The 22,364-nt window shown below is 35.0% G+C and overlaps 2 protein-coding genes across 2 annotated transcripts in view; one reads left to right on the top strand and one right to left on the bottom strand.

Annotated features, from left to right (window-relative positions):
- The window catches only part of LOC128857208 (chondroitin sulfate synthase 2), an 87,911-nt gene extending 79,402 nt beyond the window's left edge, over nt 1-8,509 (bottom strand). The window contains exon 1 of the mRNA XM_054092851.1: nt 7,276-8,509. Within this exon, the coding sequence (XP_053948826.1) occupies nt 7,276-7,491 (216 nt within the window). The 5' untranslated portion in view covers nt 7,492-8,509. The remainder of the gene's footprint in view (nt 1-7,275) is intronic.
- Nucleotides 8,510-14,218: 5,709 nt separating this feature from the next.
- LOC128857207 (serine/threonine-protein phosphatase 2B catalytic subunit 3) overlaps nt 14,219-22,364 on the top strand; it is a 50,800-nt gene continuing 42,654 nt past the window's right edge. Inside the window, exon 1 of the mRNA XM_054092850.1 lies at nt 14,219-14,366. The gene's annotated coding sequence lies outside the window, so the exon portion shown is untranslated. The remainder of the gene's footprint in view (nt 14,367-22,364) is intronic.

Genomic DNA, 22,364 nt, shown 5'->3' with positions numbered 1-22,364 from the left:
TCAAACATATTTGACTAGAGAGCTGCGGCATACAAGCAGACAAGCAATGGAGCGCGTAAAGGTCGAGAAACATATATCCATCACTTAAAATCATTTTTATCATCGTTTATAAAATGGTTATTAAAAAAAATAATAATAGGAGCGTTAAAATGTTCAAAATAATAGAAGCGGGACGAATTATTAAGTTTAACGATTTTGTTTTGTATTTAAATTTTTTTTTTAATATTTCCTTTTTTTGGATTAACATGTTTTTTTTTTTGTATTTTTTTAGGAGCGCCAAATTTTTTTATGTTTTTTATTTATAGTTGTATTTTTTTTATAGTTGTTTTGTAATTTTTTTTTGGCAGCGGCACGATTTTCTAAGTTTTAACAATTTTTTTTTGTATTTAAATTTTTTATAGTTTTTTTGTGTTAAAATTTTTTTTATATATTTTTTGTATTTAAATTTTTAGTCTTTAATTGTTTTAGGAGTGCGACGAACTACTAAGTTTTAACAGTTTTTATTTTTTTTTTTCAATTTTTTAATATTTTTTTTGTATTTAAATTTTAAATTTTAACTTTTTATTTTTTTTTAAGAGCGCGATGAATTACTAAGTTTTAACAATTTTTTTTTTGTATTTCAATTTTTTTTTTGTTTATTTGTTTTAGGAATGCAACGAACTAATAAGTTTTTGTATTTAAATTTTTTTATATTTTTTGTTTTTTGTATTTAAACTTAAATTTTTTACTTTTTTTTTTAAGAGCGCGATGAATTGCTAAGTTTTAACAATTTCTTTTTTGTATCTTAGTTTTTATTTTTTAACTACTAAATTTTTACAATTTTTTTTTTGTATTTCAATTTTTGTATATTTTTTTATTTTTTTAGTAGCGGGATGAATTGCTATGTTTTAACAACTTTTTTTGTATTTACATTTTTTATAGTTTTTTTGTATTTAAAATTTTTTTATATCCATATGTTTTTGTATTTAAATTTTTAGTCTTTAATTGTTTCAGGAGTGCGACAAACTATTAAGTTTTAACAATTTTTTTGTAGTTGAATTTTTTTATGTTTTTTTTTTATTTAAATTTACAATAAATTTTTAATTCGATGAATTACTAAGTTTTAACAATTTGTTTTTGTATTTAAACTTTTTCATATATGTTTTTTTTGGTATTTAATTTTTTTACATTTTTTTTTGTATTTAAATTTTTTTCGTATTTATATATTTTTTTTTGTATTTAAATTTTAACTTTTTATTTTTTTCAAGAGCGCGATGAGTTACTAAGTTTTAACAACTTTGTTTTTGTATTTTTTTGCATTTGAATTTTTAGTGTAATTAAATTTTAATTTTCTCTCTATTCTTTCCTATCTCTTTCTCTGATACTTTTCTCCTTCCCTCCTTGACTATCTACCCTCTTTCCAGAGCTTTAACTACATGGGCTTTTTAGCCTGAGTGTTTTAGGAGCCACCTAATCTCCTGGTGCTCGACGTTTTCAAATTTCAAGTTGATCAATGCAGTCCTGTCCCGCTAATCTACGTCGAAAATCGTAATAAATCATCGCACAAAAATATTCACGCGTAATTTCCATCTTTTGGGCGAGATGAATTTTTCAACTCACTGAAAAAAGAACAAATACAATAAATCTCTTAAGTAAAATGTTATATGCAAGTTTATGCTAAAAATACCAAAGTTGGTTATAAAAATATCGAATATAAAAGTTAGACAAACAAAAAAAGTCAAATAAATACAGCTCATCAGTGTCGTAGTGTCGCAAAGGCACAAAATATAAAAGCCAAACCTCGTAAAACGTAAATCTTTAATTTCCAAATCATAAAAAACGTAAGTGTTCGTTTGTATTTCAATACAAGATTGTTGTCTTTATTGAAAAACCTGATGCATTAAAACTCTTTGCCATACAGATAAAAAGAAATATTTAATGTTTAAAAAAATAATTAATTTAATTGCGAACATCACGAATAATTACACTGAAACAAAATCATTAATTTGCAATCTTTATTATACAAGGTGAAGTCCAAAATAAACAAGACTGGCGTCATAAAAATGTTTTTGATAGCGACATCTTTTTAATGAGTTAGTGCGTTGGAAGTTACATCTCTAGCTGACTTCCAGTGAGAGCTTGGTGACATTCGGTTCAGTGAAAGCGAAGTTATTGCATCTAAAGTGTCAGTATGTTTGTGTGATCGGTACAAAAATGAGTTTCGAACAAAGAGCTAATATCAAACTTTGTTTCAAAATCGGTAAAACGTTTCCCAAACCATTTGAATTGATGAAAAAAGTTTATGGCGATGATTGTCTATCTCGCGCCAGAGTTCATGAGTGGCTTACACGTTTCAGAGATGGTTGTGAGGACATAAATGACAATGAACGGGCCGCCCAAAATCAGTAATCACCGAAAAATCCAACGAAATTGTTCGTAAATTTATCAAAAATGAACCGAGATCATCGTTGAAATTCATCGAATCGGAGTTGAGTATGTCCTAACCATCGATTTAACGCATTTTAACTGATCATTTGGGCTTACGAAAGGTCTGTGCACGTTTCATTTCGCACTAGCTAACTGAGGACCAAAAATTGCTCAGAATTCAACATTCGAAAGATCTCATTAAAAAGGCGAGAAATGATGAGAACTTTCTGTAAAACATTGTAACTGGTGATGAAATGTGGTGTTTCCAACATGAACTTGAAACTAAGGGTCAAAGTGCCGAATGGAAGGCCCCAGACGAGCCGCCACTCAAAAAATTGCATTTGGAGAAGTCAAAAAATCGTGTTGAGAAAGGCTATGACTGAATGCCTTTGCATTCGGGTTTACAACAATAAATTTGTGCTCTATGGGCATTTATATGCATAAGTGCTAGCTTTGTTGTTGTTGTAGCAGTTTATAAAACCCTGCAAACACTGTGAAGTCATTAGTGGTCGTCATCGTTGTCTATGTCGTTCAACACTAGATCCAGGAAACATGCTGTTTCAACAAGGTGGATCTAGAGGAAAAGGGGGTTAGATGAGTGGCTTTGAGGGGCAGTGAATGGATGCTTAGTGGCACGTCGGGTACATTTAATAATTAATTAATTAATTAATTTTATTACATGCCAGGCATACGTTGAGTAAGTCGTTTATTATTTTTTTTTTTTTTTATTAAAATACAGCCATTACAAAAAAAAACAAATTTTCACAGTTTTTGGTCAGAATTAAAAAATATATTCTGGGTAGGCAGTTCTGTAGCCCATTCAATTTTGATATGCCAGTTTAGATTTAGATTTATTGGTGGTTTGCATTTCAAATTCATGGTCTTTTATCCCCTCTACTCATCAAAATAAAATAAACACATCTTATTAAACTCAGGATAGAGCTGGGCTCAACTGAGTGTATATGCCTCTCTTCTGGCTACAATTGGCGAAATATCTCAACCCTCTCCGCGCTATAGCGCCACATTGAAGGAGAAAGTGCATTTGAGTCTCCTGTGATTGGTCGCAAAAACCACAAGAGTGAGTGGACCATATCCCGATCATGCGTAGATAACTGCGCATTCTGCAATGGCTTGTGAGAATTCCCGTGAGCATTCTTAGTTTATCCTTGAGGAGAGTTATGAGATTTTTAAATCTCTTTTGGTAGATTACGATGCAGAGGGCAAAACGGTGAACTCGAAGGTAAATTTAAACTATGAATTTGCGCTCAATCGTCAACTAGTTTTCATGTGTTTCTTCGTACATACCAACAAAAACAAAAACATTCATTTTTATATATATGTACACATTTTCTGTACATACATATGTATATGTATGCATGTATGTATGTAATATTAGCATTTTTTAAACTCATTACTATTTCAATACTATTCTGGAATATTTGCATATTATTTGCGTTCACGAGAGTCCGATAAAAATGGTAGAAAAGTAAAATACAAAGAAAAGCTCCAACAGATTCACTTCATTTTTCGACTCTCAACTCGATTCAAATTTTTTACTCTACTATAAAGTAAAATCACGACAGAGGAAAATTACAAATAAAAAAATATGCATTAATCTTTGAAGCATTAGTACTTTGTATACAAATGTAAGTTTAACACCAACACATTCAAAGAATATTTACTTACTTATGTGCATTTGTACATACAAGCATTTGTACATACATACCACAATCATCAACCCGAAAATTGCCGCGGTCAACTCGCTCTCTCACATCGATGACAGAATAGCGGATCACTGGTACTGACCAACGGAGCATAAAGATTTGAGAAAAGTAAACAAAACAAGGCGAAGAACAAGTGGCATGCGCCCTAATACCTACGCGCACTCATGCATATGCACATATGCACGTACGTATGTAGATGCATGACTTTTGCATGGCACCGAAGCACATGGCGGCAGGCAAACAAAAACCGCGTCAATTAGAAAAGTACACAAAAGTGAAGTCCACGAGTGTGAGTGAGTGAGGAAAGTGTATTAAGTATTAAAGTGTTTTTGTTTATCTGTTAGCATTGAATAGGTAAATGAAATAAGAATGAAAAAATATATGTTCACATATGTGTGTGTGTGTATATGTATATGTAATGCAAGTATTTTGAAATGCAAATGTCAATTTGAAATAAGGTTTAAATGAAAATAAAAGCATCAAATAAGTTTATAAAATCAATAACAAAAGTATTTGTTGTATTATTTTTAATATATAAGGAATATATTAATGCCTTGATTTCAATTGTTCTAATAAAAAACATATATTAATCGCATTCAGAGGAAAAAATATATGGATAAAAAAATTGTCATTGTGTTGCTACTACTATTCAACTCAAGACTGCCATTGAGCTCCCAGCAACAGGCACCGGCCGCAAATTGCATTGGTATTTTGCTTTTGGCAACACCGTAGAGCCCAAAGGAGGAGTGATATGAAGCCAATTAACGCGCGATTCACTCATTATGTGCCTAAAAACTTGAAATTATTAACAATACATTATTTCTTACTCTTTATTCGCCAGAATTCGCTCATTGCTGTTAAGCTGACTTATCGGAAATGCCAGGTTTTCCCCCCCTACTTTAACAGAATGATTTTCAAAAATGTGAAAAGTTCTATGGCCAGGCTTCATGCCTTTGAGCCATCCCTCCTCTTCAATTGTAGTGCGAAACCTTCTCTCCCAATTAAAGTACGGAGTCATGTAGTCTGTGCAACCTGAGCTCCACTTTTCTATTGAGCTGTGACCGAAGGTTCTGCAGGTGAATACTCCAGCAGCGACCAACCTCCTCCCGGATTTCGCTGCCAGATTTTCCGCCATAAGGTCAATAGGTGGTATGCTGAGAATCATTTCCAGCGCTGCCGTTTGAGTGGTGACTAAAAATTCTCATTGATTTTTGATCATTTTTCCCCCTGACGGCGTTGCCCCTTGTACCAATATAAAAAAAATTTAGCCGAAATTGGTTAAAATATCGCGTGGGTGATCATGAAGGTGATCAGATTATTGTAAATGGTGAACTAATTGGAGGTATTTTTCCAATAGGGATTTTTTGACAGATCACGCGTGACTACTATGTAACTAAATACCTAATTTTTTTTCGGTAGTTGACATTTCAACATGGAAAGACTTACGCCTCAACGACGTTTACAAATCGTAAAATTGCATTACGAAAATCGACGTTCTGTGAAAAGTGTTCATCGCGCGCTCAGGCCAACTTATGGTGTATGGCGATGAGGCCCATTTTTTGCCTTAATGGCTACATCAATAAGCAAAATTGTCGTATTTGGGCTGAAGAGTAACCCGAAGCCATTCAAAAACAGCCATTGCATCCATTGAAAACAACCGTTGGGAGCGGCCTATGCATTGGAGGAATCAGCGGCTCATATTTCTTCAAAGACGAGGCTGACGCCAATCTAAAAGTGAATTGCGAATGCTATGGCGCCATGATGAACGACTTTTTGAGGCCGAATGCATGAAATTGAAGCCCATGATCTCCACAACATTTAGTTCCAACAAGACGGCACTACTGGCCATACAGCCCGTGACACAATTGATTTACTGCGCCGTCGTTTCAGTGAGAAATTTCTGACTCGTCTCGAACCAGTGGATTGTTCACCAATAGCGTGTGATATCACACCTTTGGACTTTTATTTATCGGGATATGTAAAGTCTAATTGCTTTGTGTATAAATCAGCTACGATTGAGGCATTGAAAGCCAACGTTACTAAAGTTATTCAGCCTCCAGCGAGTCATTCAAAATTGGTGTTTATGGATGGCCGAATTACGGCGCAGGTGTGGTCAACATTTGAAATGAATCATCTTACATCTACGGAAAAATAATAAAGATTGACCAATCATTTTGAATTTTCGTTGTTTTATTTGAATTTAAAATCAGACACCTCTAATTTATATATATATAGAGCGTACACCCTTTCTGGGTGTTCGGCCGAGCTCCTCCTCCTATTTGTGGCGTGCGTCTTGGTGTTGTTCCACAAATGGAGGTACCTACAATTTTGAGCCGACTCCGACCGGCAAATATTTTTTATGAGGAGATTTTTCATGGCAGAAATACACTCAGAGGTTTGCCATTGCGTGCGGAGGGGCGACTGGTAAACACTTTTTCTTCATTTTGGTGTTTCAGCGAGATTCGAACCTACGCTCTCTCTCTGAACTCCGAATGGTAGTTACGCACCAACCCATTCGGCTACGGCGGCCGCCGCCTCTAAATTGATCACCCTTTATAAAGGGTGGCTAAATTTCAAGGGCCGATGTTGAATGTGAACCACACCTAAACGACAACCACACCGTTGGACTTTTTTTTTGGGGTTATTTGAAAGAAAGGGTGTACCTCGATATGCGAGCAACAATTCAAGAGCTAAAGGATGAGATAATTCGGATCATTAACGGCATAGAACCTCAATTATGCCTTAGCGTCATCGAAAATTTGGACCATCGGATGGAGGTGTGCCGCCGAGGCCGCGGCGGCCATTTGGCCGATATTTTGTTCCATACGTAATTGAGCCATACCAATATTATCATAATAAAGAGAAATGTCAATAATTTCCTAAATAAGTAGTATTTTATTCAAAATCAACACCAGCCCTTGAAACTTAACCACCCTTTATAAATGGTGGTAACTTCTATAAGCGCAAGGAGGCCGACCATTGAAAGAGTCAGGATCAGCTCGAAATCGGAGCCAAACAAATAAGTGTTTTTTAATTAACTATTATTTTTTATTATTTTTCGTAAAATAGTGTTTTATTGTTTTTGCCTTAAAACAAACCGAAAACGTAAAAATGCAACTTTTCCATTATTGCCATTGGCACTTACCGGTTTCTTAGCTGCCAAAGGTTTGCTTATCAAATTCAAATGTGGTTCAAAGTCTTGTCCGAACTTCTCGATTAGACTATTTTCAGCAATCTCTTGAGGACATTCCTCTTGTTGCACCAGATCCCAAACATCTTCGGGCAAGTAGAAACTCAGCGCCAATCCCACCAGGATACCAAAAACAAAGTAATGATTCCGACTAAGCGCAGATCTTCGCATGATCAGTTTGTGGAATTTGAGAAAATCCAATGGAAATATGGCTATGCTATGCAGACGGAATGTAATGAGCGAAGAACAAGCCGGTTGGTGGTTAGCAGCCCAAAACGGTGATAACCGCCTATAAGCGTTTCAAACAGCCAATAAGTAGTTGATAATTGCAAATCACAATAGCACTGTCTTACAACACCGTCGTCATCTCCAGCCGGCATTAAACCGTTGTAAAGACAACCACAGAAAACGAGAAAAACACAGGCAATTATGCACTTAAATAAATTCTCTTTGGTTTGGCTGCTGTTATTGCGGATGCTGGCGGTTACTGCCGTTGCAGCTGTGTTCACGCTACCTCCAGCAAACGATGGGCTGACAATGCAGCATGCCACTTGCTCCACACGTCGCACCACACACACACATATGTACGTATGAGATCGCAACACAAACACATGCGCAAATAGACCACGCACGCAACAACACAACAACAGGCGAAAAAGAATTCAAACCGGCAGACGCAAAGCAAATGGATCGGCAAATCAGCAAACGAAAACACGATGGCTGTATTCATAAAAAACACACAATTGAATTGAGAATGCGGCACCAAAATTGAATTTTTCTTTTCTTATATTTTCTTTTTACTTTTTACGGCACTTTCACTCTTTTAAATTTGCAAATTCGCAGATTCTTTTTTGTGCTGCTATTTGCAGGAATAACTTCCCGTTTGGTACTTAATTTGCTTTTCTTCCTTTTATTTTTGGCACCATCGCACCTTTTCAGCTTGCAGCAGTGGGTAAATCACGTTTTACCAGCGTATAGCTGACATTTTCCACTCACATTCGATAGCACTTGATTTCGTTTGATGGCAAGCGTATAGCAGCTGATTAATTTAATTTAAAAAATCAGCATTAATTAAAAAACCGCATAAGCCTCAGCAACAACAACAGCGTACGGCAAGCGATAGTCAAAAAAAATTTAGCGACGAAGAAATCGCAACGCGCCGCTCGCAAAAACACAACCGCACTTCACAACAGAATTAACAAATCTACTCACCAGTGAGGTGAATAAAACTTTATTTTTGTTTTGCTTCGCTTTTTGAAAGATGTTCAAGCACGCTGACTTCGGCGACATCTGCCGGGAACGAAATTAAACTGACGCATAATTGGCAAGTGCAAAACGATCTGCAGTCGGTATGCATATTTATATTTATAAAAACTATAGTTAGACCTTTCATTCAATGCAATCAATTAAATCAACAAAAACAGTTAATGGGTTATATACCCTTAGAATTTCCAAGAAATCGATTTTTTTTTTTATTATTTTTCTTAATGTACATATATTTTAATGTACATATGTATATTTAAGAATACACACATAAGCTGATGGCCTAGCCGCTAAAGCTTTAAAATCACTTTGATTATAATTCATTACTTTTACAATTTTAAATAAAAAAAAATAAAAACTAAAGACTACACACAGCAAATTTAATATCGTTCCGGTGAAGTGCTTGAAAGTAGAAGGCGGGAGCGGCAGTGCGTTTTTCTCAAAATGGTGTTTTCAAAGTCGGTGACCAACATAACTCGAAAACGGCTAAACCGATTAGTCTCAAATTTTAACACGAGCTTCTTAAAAATATTTTTTATTAATTATTTGAAGATTTCTTCTCACCGATTAATTTTTTTATTTTTTTATAAACAATTTAAGGCCGAAACTTTGGTCAAAAATCAATTTTTTTTTTTTTTGAGATCCCGTCATTTTGTCAAAAAAAAATATTTTGCTTATTTTTTCGATTAATTACTAGATTTAGCAATACTTTAACGACATCTGTTTCGTTTTTAAATTCCAGAGCATCCAGTTCAGAGATATAGTGGTCACCGCAAAACGTCTTTTTTGTGAGGAGCTCCCGCAGATGAGCTGTAGCTTCTTTCCAAATAAATATTTTTACTAATACTAAGTCTTAAAATACAGTTAAAAGATAACATAAAATGTGTACAAATTTTTAAATTAATAAATTTAAAAGTTTTATCAGAAAAGTTCGGAAAAATTCGCTTTTTTCGGCCTTCTAACTGTATATAACCCCTTAAAATATAAAAAAATCTAAATTGAAAGCTACCTTAATATTCAAAATACAAATGCAAAGCATAACAATAATTATTTAGGCATCGAATGAAAGCAATGAACAAATCACACCCCGTTCCTTATTCAGGAACTTTTTTTTTTCTTACATAAATAAGCAGGAAATAATAATAACAGAGTTTTTAAGGGGGGAAATCCACGTAGAAGCCTCACAGCTTGAAGCTTTAACACAGCTTTATTTAATCTTTCGAAAGTACAAAAAAAAAACCTTTTTTAATATTTTTTTTTTCCAAAATGGCGGCTTAGGATCATTTCTTGGCGGCTGCCTACGGTGCGAGGTCCCAAACTGCTCTTTTTATTACTCTTAATCTATCGATCTGAAACAAAAAAATTAAATTGGTTTTTTTTATAACATAAAAGTATAAAATTAATTATAAAATAAGCCTTTGAAAACAAAGTCAGAATTTAGGGTTATTTTATTGACATTTTTAACCCCCAAAAAGTAATTTATCAACGCCAAATATCTGAAATTTTAGGTTTATCCTACCGATAGTAATGTACAGAAAGGCCTCACCAAACTTCAAACAAATCGGTCGATAACTTTTTGAGTTACAACACGAGCAGTTTTTAAAAATACAGTTTCGAGATAAATGAGTTTAAAGTTTGAGGTACAGGAGCGCGCGAACCGCTCTCTACATAGTTAATGGGCTATAGAAGCTATAATATTAGGAATTTACGCATGAAAATTTCACAGTATATTCTTAAGATATTATAATTTCGAAATATTGAAAAAATCGATTTTTTTTTAATTTTACATGGACTTCCTCCCTTAAGGGGTTACATGGGTTTCGTCGGGTAAAAAAAGTCCTATTTTCAATATTTTTTTTTTATGTTAAAAATTATTTATTTAATTCAAACTTTTTTCTGTCTTATAGATACATATTTAACGAATAATTTCTGAAATTTTCAAAAAAAAAAAAAATTAAAACTCCTCGATTGTGACGTCATTTCCGGTGACCCCACGAAAAAAAGGTGCGTCCGCGTTGTCAGCATAGCTCCTGACAGGCTCATCAAAAATGAAAAAACAAAAATATGTGCTTTAGTTAAGACCATAAGCTCGTGCTTGAACGAAGGAAAGAAAAAAAAGTAAAAATTGGAATTTTGGCAGACATTTTTGCAAAAAAATGAAAATTTCGGTAAAATTTGCTTGACATTTGTTTAAAAAAATCCTTCGTTCAAGCACGAGTAAATTGTATTTCGAACACCTGTGTAAAATTTTATCAAAATCGGTTGAGTAGTTTTCGAGAACATTTGACAACCGACTTTGAAAACACGGTTCCGAGAAAAACGCGTTTAAAGTTTTGAGTAACAATAAAAGTGGCTTGGAGCGTACACCTTCCAAAGGCTGTATCTCCGAATTGACTTGACTTGAAAATTTAGGATAATATTTCTGAGAAGTTGTAGAAATTAATCAGCAAAAAAAAAAAATAAATCGATGTTTTGAACCAACGAAACCCGTGTAACCCCTTAAGGGGTTAGGGGTAGTCAGAATTTTCAAACATGTTTTTTTTTTGTTTTGCATCTTCTTAAAGCATAATATTTTAAAAATATTTTGTGAAAATTTGAAGTGAATCCGACAAATACTTTTCGAGTTATTCAACAATTAACAAAGGGCGCTCGGGCGCTCCGGAATCGATAGCAAAGCTTTAAATGCATTTTTCTCATAACTATGTTTTTTGAACTGGTGATTACTGCAACTTAAAAATCGCTTAGTAGATTCCAATAAAATTTATACTGCTTTTTAAAAACATAAAAAACTCGTGCCTGATCGAAGGATTTTTTGTTTTTCAAAAATTACGACTTTTTTTAAACAATTAACTGTCGGTTTTTTTTTTCAAAAATCTGAAAAATATTTGCTGAGACCGCCATATTGTTAATTTTGGAAAGAAAAAGCTTCGATCAGGCACAAGATTATCTATTAATAAAACTAATTTCTCTTTCCCGATTGAATCTCCAAGGACTTGTGATGATCACCGCAAGGGACTTCTAGAGAAACGGGCTCCACACAAAAAGCGATAACTTTTGCAATTATTACTTTTTTTTGTTGAAATTTTGTTAAAATCAAGTCGAATTATGATGTATTAATGCCATATTTTTATTTTTGTAAAAAAAAGCAATTGACTAGCAAAAAAAAAATTTGAAAATCATCATTTTTTCGGGCCTCTGACTACCCCTAATCCCTTAAATTTGCAAACAGAATTAATTAAACAACATTCATTACCTAAAAATATTCCATATTTTATTTGTTTCAAAGTTTTGTAAATTTTTCTAACAGATTTTCACGTATTTCACACGCTCTTGACCATCCCAGCACCACCTCTCCCCGCCCTCTCCCTGCATCCCATCGGTCTTTTGCCCTTTCACCTCACCTCCTTCATACTGGTATCACAAAGGACGAATCGTTTCTTCGTCCAAGTGTGCTCATTCCTTGGGCAACCATATCAACCTAACTTTCACGTATTTTGTACTTACATACATACATAGATCATAGTTGTAAGTAATCGGCACCCAATTTTATATATTTCTATTGGCGAACATTTAACTTAATATTTTTTTCGTCACTTTAAAGCAGAGAATGCAGTAACATTTGCACCTTCTCATTTCATTAACATTCACTGTTCAAAATAACTCTCACGATGGTGAACACCCAGAGAATGTTTATGAAATGAGTGGGCGTAAATGTTACAATTGAATATTTTTAGTGCAATTGAGTTTTGAAAAGTTTGCTAGTAAGAGATTTTAGAACTGACAATATAGACCGAGACAATGTTAATGAGATTTGATTAACTTTAAAAATTAAAACATATTGAAATTTAACATAAAAAATGAAAATTTAATGAAATTTCATTAATACTCTCTGCTAGACCCACACACAAAAATTTAAAACACCACTCATCTCAAGATTGCATTAACATTATCTTGCTGAGAAGGCATTGCAGGCATTTCCAACACGCACGTGCATGTTCTCATTGTCATTTTAGTTCGCTGATAATAGCATAGAGCTATACAGAAGTAAAAAAATTAATTAAAAAAAGTGATCGTCACACACCAACTCATTCGGCTCCGGCGGCCGCTTGTCATACACATTCAAAATCATCGTCTCGCCTATGAACTTGTCAACCATACAGCCTTGAAAACCAACTTACAGCGCACTTCCCAATAGATATAACCTCAAATGCAAAGGTTGCTTAAAATGGATGATGTTTCTCAGGTGTTCATGTGATGATTATATAATTGGAATTCATGTTTCATGATAAATGTTGTGAAATCATCGATTAGAAAAACTGACTCTTAATGTTACTCAATTGTAATACACCCAGATTTCCTTTCCACGACAGGTTTTGTGTTACCGCATCAGTAGTTTCTCAAACATGAGCTTGAGAGAGTTTACCCTGCTGCAAACTTAACAACAACAGCACCAAGAACTTGAGAGAGTTTACTCTGCTCCAAATTTAACAACAACAGCAACAAGATAATGAGCTGCTATATCAACAACAACAACAAAAAGATTGAAGCTTGAATTTAAATAGACGTTCACGTGATCACTGGGTTTGAGTATGGTTGTTTTTAGATCTTAACAGTAGAAATAAATTTTTCTAGTATAATTCACTAACAGAAGCCAAGGTAAGGGATTATTACTTTTTGTTGTGGTAACAGCATAAAACCATTATTTGATAAAACCAACGCCGCCTGGCATGGAAACGAATCAGTTAGTTTTTTTTGTTGTAGCCCTGTTAAGCGCAGTGAAGTCATCATTCGTCGTCGCCAATCTCATTTAACAGTAGACCCATGAAATATGCAGTTTCAATGTAGTGGGCCCAGAGGGAAGGGGGTGTTATGTTTATGTTTTAAAGGGGTATCTTCACATGGCGGCCGTATGTCTACTGAATATGTCAGGGTCGATTCTACAAATCTGAAACATAATTCTGCTAGAGTAAGACGGGTTAGGTGTTTGGCTTGTTTGTCTAATTTCTGCACAGATTATCAAAGAAGCGATTTTATATGGGTAATCTGACGCTGGTGTTTATATTTTCTTATATCTCGATATATGCACATGCATATTGTAAGGCAAACAGTAGTTGTAGGCATGTGCTTATACTTACGTAATTAGACTTTAAGACTCGTTGATGGTAGCGTTTGGTACGAGTAGATGCCGTTTTGCATAAATAAAGATTCATTCGGTTTATCGCGAGATGCGAACACGGTGCCATCGTCATTTTTTGAACAAGTCATATATTATAATATGTATGTAGGCCTTAAAAACATATCCACATAATACAAATTCAAAATTAAAATACAGCTTCAAACAGACAGAGAACTTTTCATTATTAAAAGTTAATTATAATTATGTAAATAAAAAAAATTTATATCTATCTAATCAGAAGTTTAATAATGAGAAAGGCAGAGCACTTAAATTAACGAACATTTTATAGAGAACATAAATTTACGTTCTCTACTCACCTCTGCTTAGTCATGACAACAACATTGACATTGGCGACAACTGCTGTGCTCTGCGCACCAATCACATTTGAGCGACATCTTGCGTGCACTTTGAGGCGGCACAAACTTGTCAGCACTGGCGAGAGCTCGTCATGTATTAGCAGAGAATGAAAAATATTAGTTTTTCTTTCACATCATTTTGTCGCGGACGGGAAAATTTTTTGGTTGCAGTGGAATTGATTGTTTTTTGTTTTGTGAAATTCTTATTGGAAACTAACAAGAACTAAAAAAATTAGCGAACAGTGTTGAATGTGAGTAAAAAAGTTCTACAAGTGTATTGGTGTATAAAATTTTGCAGGAAATGCAGTGAAAATTTGTCAGCAGGATCCAGAAAAATTAGTTGAAAGTTGAAGTTCGAAAAACGCAACGGTGAACGAGAAGAAGAACATAAAAGATACATTTCAGGGTAGGAAAGTGGTTTTTCCTTTGCTTTGCTGCGGTGGGGCGAAGGGACAATTTCGAAAATTACATCCCCTTTCGGAGGGTGGCTGAATAACTGACTAGCTGCTGGCCGACTAACTAACTGACTGTCTGGCGAACTGGCCAATGGCTGGTAGTAGTTACCGAATGGGGGATATGGGTATGCATGGTTCAACTGCCCGCCCCCCTGCCAACTACTTAAGCAGGAAAACACCCGATAAATTGTGCTAGGTAGGTAGGTAGGTAGGTAGGTCATGCAAAAGCAGCAGAGTTAGTCAGTCAGGAATTTTTCAATGCTTCCCAATTTTGTGTGCGCATACCCAGTGAGCGCAAGGATTAAAATTGCACTCGCGCAATGCAGTGACCTGGATGTGGATATGAATATTGGCAGGGAGCTGTGCAGAGTGGGAGAGGATGATGAGGGTGATGGTGTGATGATATGCGCACAAATTACCGTTGCTATTATATTTGCTTTACATTTAGTTTGCTACTTATTGCGGTGCCTTGTTATTGTGGACGAGTAGAACATTTCAAAAAACACAAAAAAAATGAAAGCAAAAAACAATAAACCAAATCCAAAAAATGGCTGGGCTGAACGCAAACAAAAGTGAAGTAGCTAAGAGATATTAATGTTTAAAGCCTGCATTGAAGTAGCATTGCGGGAAACAGGGCACTGCATTGACTAAAAAAATTGCCGTATAATGTCCATATGTATGTACGTAGTTACATATGTATGTAGGTGCATACATATGTACATACATAACTGCCAAATGAGTTGTGGTTAGTTAGGAAGTTCTTCGCATCAGCACGCCTCCTCAAGCAACTTTGTACGGCATTTTTACCTTAGCACGTACATAGAATTTTAATTACAAATATTTCTGCAGCTGAGAGTTCCTAAGTATGAAAAAGTGAGTGCCACCAAAGTAGATGAAAGTTGTGCGAAAATTGTTGGCGAAGTAATACTTTTGTGGGCCTCTGCACGAGACACATACATACATACATACGTACATATAGCGTGTGTAGATAAAAAAGGAAAGCCATGCAGAAATACAATACATACATACATATGTATATACATCTGTATGTATGTATGTATGTACGTACATAGACATATAAAGTACGTACGACTAACTATGCTGAGAAATTTGGCATGAATGCAAATGTGCCGACGACTGAAAGTAAGCAAGGCGAATCGTAAAATAATTGAAAAAAATAACAACAACAAAAGATACACAAATAAGAAAACTAAACTAAATTCTTGTGAAACATTGAAAACAAACAAAAAAAAAAGAAGTGAATATTTTTCAACTTTACTGCGTTGCGGACGACGCTGTTGCTGCTACCACTTGCTAAAAATAGCGAACCATTGTAGAAAACGAAGCACGGTTTTTGGCCCGATTAAATGTTGCGGCACAGTAGTAGTACATAGAATTATGTTGGAATATGCCACAAGATTAGAAAAACCCTGTTCCAAACAAATTTCCGTAATTCAAAAAAGTATTTACATACATACACATATGTATGCCCGCATACCTGTAGAAAGGAGTATGAAATATGTATATACAAATACACAGCTATGTTACATATGCCAATACGGAAGTTATGGACTAAGGTTTGACACAAATCCATACATACATATGTACGCACAAAGGTACAAAGTTAGCTTGCAAGTTTTCATTCATACATACATACATACATGGCATATATACTTACATACATGCATACATATTTACATACATGCCCACGAATCATGCGTACATATGTATGTATGTATGTCTGTATGTCTGTATGTTTGTAGGTATGCCCGTGCTTTGAATATATTTTGAGCAACAAGTTTGATAACTATGCTGGCTGGGTGGCTGCTGATAAAAAATTCGTCTACGCTTTTCATGAAATGCCAAAACCAGTTTATCAAATTAACGAATTAGCTGGACAAACTGACTTTAAACTTTAGCAGAATTCAAATGTTCGTTTTGCTATCAAATCTGAATTTTTTATGCAAGTATTCGTTTCTTTGCATGTATTTTCGTACAACCTTTCTAACACATACATACATATGCACGTAAAAACATATTTATCCACAAAAACTTAAAGTGAGCAGTCATTCAAGCCAGTTTTTCACTTATATATTCATAAATACATACAAACATACATACATACATAAATACATATATTTATGTGAATATCCATATTTATGCAAGTAAGTTTTGAATTTCGTTTAAGTTGTCATTCCCGTAGGTTTTCGTCGTCGGCCTAGTGCCTCAGAGTGTTTTTGAAATACCAAATTGGATTGTGTTGCTCTGCGAGAGCCCTACTAATGTACCAATTCGTTGATCGCCAGCATCGCGTCAACGGCTTTTGTTATTATTTTAAAAATAAGTACTTGTCTATAATAATAACAACCACCGTGACACTACAACACAATTCGTCGTAGCCTCCGCCAAACGGTCTCGCCTTCCAACTCGCCAACAACATGACAGTGTTCGAATAAGCACAGCGAATCGTGTAGCTACCGTTTGTACAGGGTGGTTTAAGTATACGCATCATTTCGAGTCACAGGTTATTTTGACACTGAGTGCTTTTTTGTTGTTGTTTTCAAAATATTGGCTGCGGTGCTATGCGAAATTTATTTGATGTCTATTTCTACAACATCTTGAACTGAAGAACTGAAACATCTGTACTGAAAGCTGTGCTGCTCAAAACCTTCGAAGTTTTGGCGTATTCTCATCTGGGCAGCTGTTTTAATAAACAAAAGTGCCATATCTGGGTACCAGCAATTCGGATATCGGCTGCTGCTCGAAAAGTCAATGCATTTTCAATGAATTGAATGAATTTTTTTGGTGTTGATTTGAAGTGATGACATTATTGCTGCATACTGCCAGGAATGATGAGCTGCATAGCCATGATTACTGACTTTTGGTGTGCTGAAATTGAAGATCTGTATTTGGAAAATAATCGGTAATCCTTGTTGTTGCTGTTATATCAGCATGAACATTCGCCATACATGTAAGGGGAATGCTTTTAGAGTGACAGTCCTTGGCCGGGTATACAAGGTGAAGTTCAAAATAAACAAGGCTTTCGTCATAAAAATGTTTTTGATGGCGCCATATTTTTAATGAGTTAGTGCGGTAGAAGTTACATCCCTAGCTGACTTCCAGTGAGAGCTTGGTGACATTCGGTTCAGTGGAAGCGAATTTATTGCGTCTAAAGTGTCAGTATGTTTGTGCCATCGGTACAAAAATGAGTTTCGAACAAGGAGCAAATATCAAACTTTGTTTCAAAATCGGTAAAACGTTTCCCAAACCATTTGAATTGATGAAAAAAGTTTATGGCGATGATTGTCTATCTCATGCCAGAGTTAATGAGTGGCTTACACGTTTCAGAGATGGTTGTGAGGACATAAATCACAATGAACGGGCCGCCCAAAATCAGTAATTACCGAAAACTCCAACGAAATTGTTCGTAAATTTATCAAAACTGAACCGAGATCATCGTTGAAATTCATGGAATCGGAGAAGAATATTTCCTAAACATCGCTTTATCGCATTTTAACTGATCATTTGGGCTTACGAAAAGTCTGTGCACGTTTTATTTCGCACAAATTAGGTGAGGGCCAAAAATTACTCAGAATTCAACTTTCGAAAGATCTCATTAAAGAGGCGAGAATGGACGAGAACTTCCTTTACAACATTGTAACGAGTGATAAATGCTGAACCTGAAACTAAGCATCTAAGTGCCGAATGGAAGACCTCAGACGAGCCGCCGCCCAAAAAATTGCATTTGGAGAAGCTAAAAATCAAGTCGATGCTCATTTGTTTTTACGATTCCAAGGGAATTGTCCACAAGGAGTTCGTGCCAATGGGCCAAACCGTCAATGCAATTTTAGATCTTGGCGTACATTCGTCGAATTCGCCCTGAATACCGCGAAGGAGGAAGCTGGCGCTTATTGCATGATAATGCGACATCTCATCGATCCACCCTTGTGACTGATTTTTTGACTAGAAATCGCATTTTAACCATCAATCACTCACCGTATTCGCCTGATATGGCCCCCCTTGACTTCTGCCTTTTCGGAAAATTGCATTTGGCCATGAAAGGAAAACGTTTTGCGTCCGTAGAGGCCATCCAAAAGGCTATGTCCTGAAGGACAATCCGGTCAATGACCTGAAACACTCTTTCGAAAATCTTTTAGATCGCGCAAAATAGTATATCGAAGCCAGAAGGGACTATTTTGAATAAATAAATTCTAATTTGTCAGAACAAAGCTCCTGCTGTTTCTATTTTAGCTCAGTCTTGTTTATTTTGGACTTCACCTTTTAAGTCCGGGTCGTTTCGGTAACGTATAAGCGAAAGCCGTGGAAACGATTGGCTAATCATATTATCAGATGCTTTTCCGCAACTTCGATTGTACTCCATTAGACGTTTTTGTGGCATCGCAGCTATGCATATAATTCAGAAACTATCCAGACCCTTAAGCTGGAACTTCAGTGCCTGTAGAATTTGTTCAGGTGTTGCAGGTATTAGAGCTCGTAACTCCTCAAAGATAACACTCAGACCTAAAATGTCTTCGTAATTCTTACATTCCTCAAGTATCATTTGTAAATACTGTTAGTATTTTATTAGTAGTTCAGGTGGTTCACAAGGTGGTTCGTGCGTAAGTTTCGTACCATTAAATAAAGTTAATTGGGTGCAACATGTGAATGTTATTTTCCTAAATTTTCATTGCAAAATACTAAAAAGTTAGTGATTATCCGGAGGCGCAAATCATGACTGCCTACAGAATCACTGGAACCAAAAAAATTCGCGAATGCAATCATTAAAAGAGATGCTTTTCGAGGTGTCTCTGAGAGGATCATTCTTTCGATTCTAAAATTTTTCGAAGCATATGGACGCCGAACAAATTGTTGGGGAACAATGTTGGAAAAATAATTTTTGGAAAAAAAATTAAAATTTTTAGGGAACATTTTTTTTGGAATTTTGGAAAAATATTTTGGGAATTTTTTGATATGTTTTACTTCAAAATTTTTGTTGAAATATCTTCGGTTATTTTTAAATTCGAAATAATAAATTTTAGAATAAAATACGGTATTTAAAAAAATGTAAAATTTTTGGAAAAAAAATTTAAATAAAAAAAATTTTGTATGTCTCCCTCGTTTGTCTTAAAATAATATTTGATTCAAAATGTTTGGGAAAGAATTCTTTTTATTCTTTAATTCAAAATGTAAATTAATGTCAAATTGCAACAACAAAATTTACAAATTTTACAACAAAAAAATTTACAAATTTTACAACAAAAATTTACAAATTTTACAACAAAAAAATTTACAACAAAAATTTACAATTTTATTTATTGTAAAATTAATAATTATTATAAAACGAACAAAAAAGCGTTCAGTGACAGCTGGTGAATTGTGTGAAAAAGCACCGTGTACTGTTTGGTCTAGTAGCGTATACGTACCTGAAAAACAACAAATTTCAGAAGACCGCTTTAACCCTCTGTTGGACACCATTTTTTAAAACTTTCCGTTGGGCACCCTTTCTGGCCTTTTTCGTCCTGTTTGAGGATCATTTTTTATAAGGTTAAATCTAGAAATGGATAGAAAATTTAATTTTAGGAAGCTAACAGGAAGCTCAAGTCGTTAGCTATAATAGAAATAGGTTAAATTCACGTCCAAAGTCGAAAAAGCCAGTCTGGCCAGAGCCGGAGGGTTGAAGTGGCGCAGGTATAAAAATCCGGCCTGGAGCAACGGACGCTCAAATACTCATAACTTTATCAATTTTGGTTCGATCGGCTTGAGTTTTTTCACAATATGCTTGAGGTATTATAAAATTTATTTAAAAAAAAAAAAAAAAAAAGGCATAAATCCTTTACCTCAACAATTTTAATTCGTTCATTGTTTGTATACCTTCGCCGCGTATGTATTAGCGTTTTAGCAAATGTTTGTGTTAATTTGATTTTCTCAATTTAATGCACAACTTTTATAAAATATAGGAACACTCATCGATTCTTTCGCTGCCGTATTCACTCGCGTCAAAAGACATCTTCGACACAGCTGTTTGCCACTAGAGGCTGGAAAGCCTCTAAACAGTAGCAAAATTGCGCACTTGCAGGCATTCTGGGGTTTTCCAACTCCGGTGGTGGAGATGTTTCTTATTCTAATTTATCTTTCGAAGCATAAGCGGCGTGGCCTATATATGAACTGTCTTTAAAGCGATATTGTTCGAGCCATTCTTGGTTACGGGGGGAGAACAAACTGCACTTCTGCAAAGGCAGCCATCGCAGCCAGATGAAGCGAATTTTAGTCCATGCATAGTTGTAATTTTTACTCGTTCCAAAAAAAAAAAAATTTAACTCACTTTATTTGATAAATTAAAAAAAAATATGCTTGCATTCGTCACACCCTTTATGTGTGAACATAGACACAAGGATTACATTATATTCAGTATTCGTACAAGTGTCAGCGGTTGGGGTACACTCATTCATGCATAGATGGGTATGTATATGGGTTCACCTATATATATATGCTTGTATATATGTTCGTAAATGTGCTTACATATATCTATATGTTTGTTTGTACATTTGTTTGTATGTATGTATGTATGTAAGCATACACACAGGCGTAACGTTGACGGCGACCTCGTGAAACAGTAGAGAGACACTTTACTTCAAAAACGATAAAATTAGATAAAGTGTCTGCCTGCGCCTACCTGCTCTGCTGTCGGCCAATCACTTCTTCTCCCATGCGTACACATCTACATGCATACATATGCACATGCCTACATGCCTACATATATTTCCCCAATGTTCGCCACCACCTTTCTGTCGCACTTGTCAACCTGCAAATGCTTGCAAGTTTGTTAGTTGTTTGTCATCTGCACTGCAACGAACAGCAGCAGTAAACAAGTTGCAACAAAATTCTTTTCGTTACCAAATCGGACTGTGAAGTAATTGGAAAGAGGTGCTCTTGGTCACCTACATACACAAATAGATTGCATAAGTATATAGATTAGTTTGAAAATAGCCTGTTGTATCTACAAATGATCATTAGGAAAGCAAGACATTTTCTTTTTCTTCATTAGGTGAGGCGACAATTACAAAGCTGTTACGCCTAATCACTTTCTTTTTGGTTTTTTTTTAATTTCTCGGCTAATTTTATATTTGATTAATAACTCTACAAAATTTCTTTAAAAGAGCATCGCTGACAAACTACTGTCCCGATTTTTGTAAAGCCTTTGGGTCGTAAATGGTTCGTGTGCAACACACATTTTAGAAGGGTATTGCCGGGGTAACAGTTGCCTTCTGAACCGAGCGACGATGATGTGTGCCGCTTTCGATGAAAGTTTTTCTCGTGCGTAAAAACCATCTCGTATTCGATACGAGGTTCTCTTTGGCCTGAAAAAGACATCATGTGTCTGATACGAGGTTCCCATTTTAGGCATGTAAGGAAGTAGGATCGCCTTCCCCACACGGTGTTTTGAGACAAAGGATTCAAAAAAAGTAATTTATTAAAAAAATATACATAAGTATTACAGCTAAATATTTTTTATAAGAAATATATACCAAATTTTTGATTGGGTAGTCTGATAAAGGTAGCTGTATAACACAAACTAACTGACGCAGCACGTTCAAATTTCGATAGGAGTCAACTGACAGATGCCTGTTGACAGGAGCAGTATTTCTTTTTCAGTAAAAAGATCAGAAATACAAAAAGTCACGGACTTATTGACCCGCCCTCGTACAATATAAAAAATAATAATAAAATAAAAGACAATAATAATAAAAAACTGAATAAAAATAAAAAATAAATAACATAAAACTAAAAAGGAAA

Source organism: Anastrepha ludens, chromosome 3 (genome assembly GCF_028408465.1).
Source record: "Anastrepha ludens isolate Willacy chromosome 3, idAnaLude1.1, whole genome shotgun sequence".
NCBI classification, from domain to species: Eukaryota; Metazoa; Arthropoda; class Insecta; order Diptera; family Tephritidae; genus Anastrepha; species Anastrepha ludens.
Note: the sequence above shows the minus strand (reverse complement) of the source record. Positions and strands in the feature narration are given on the sequence as shown.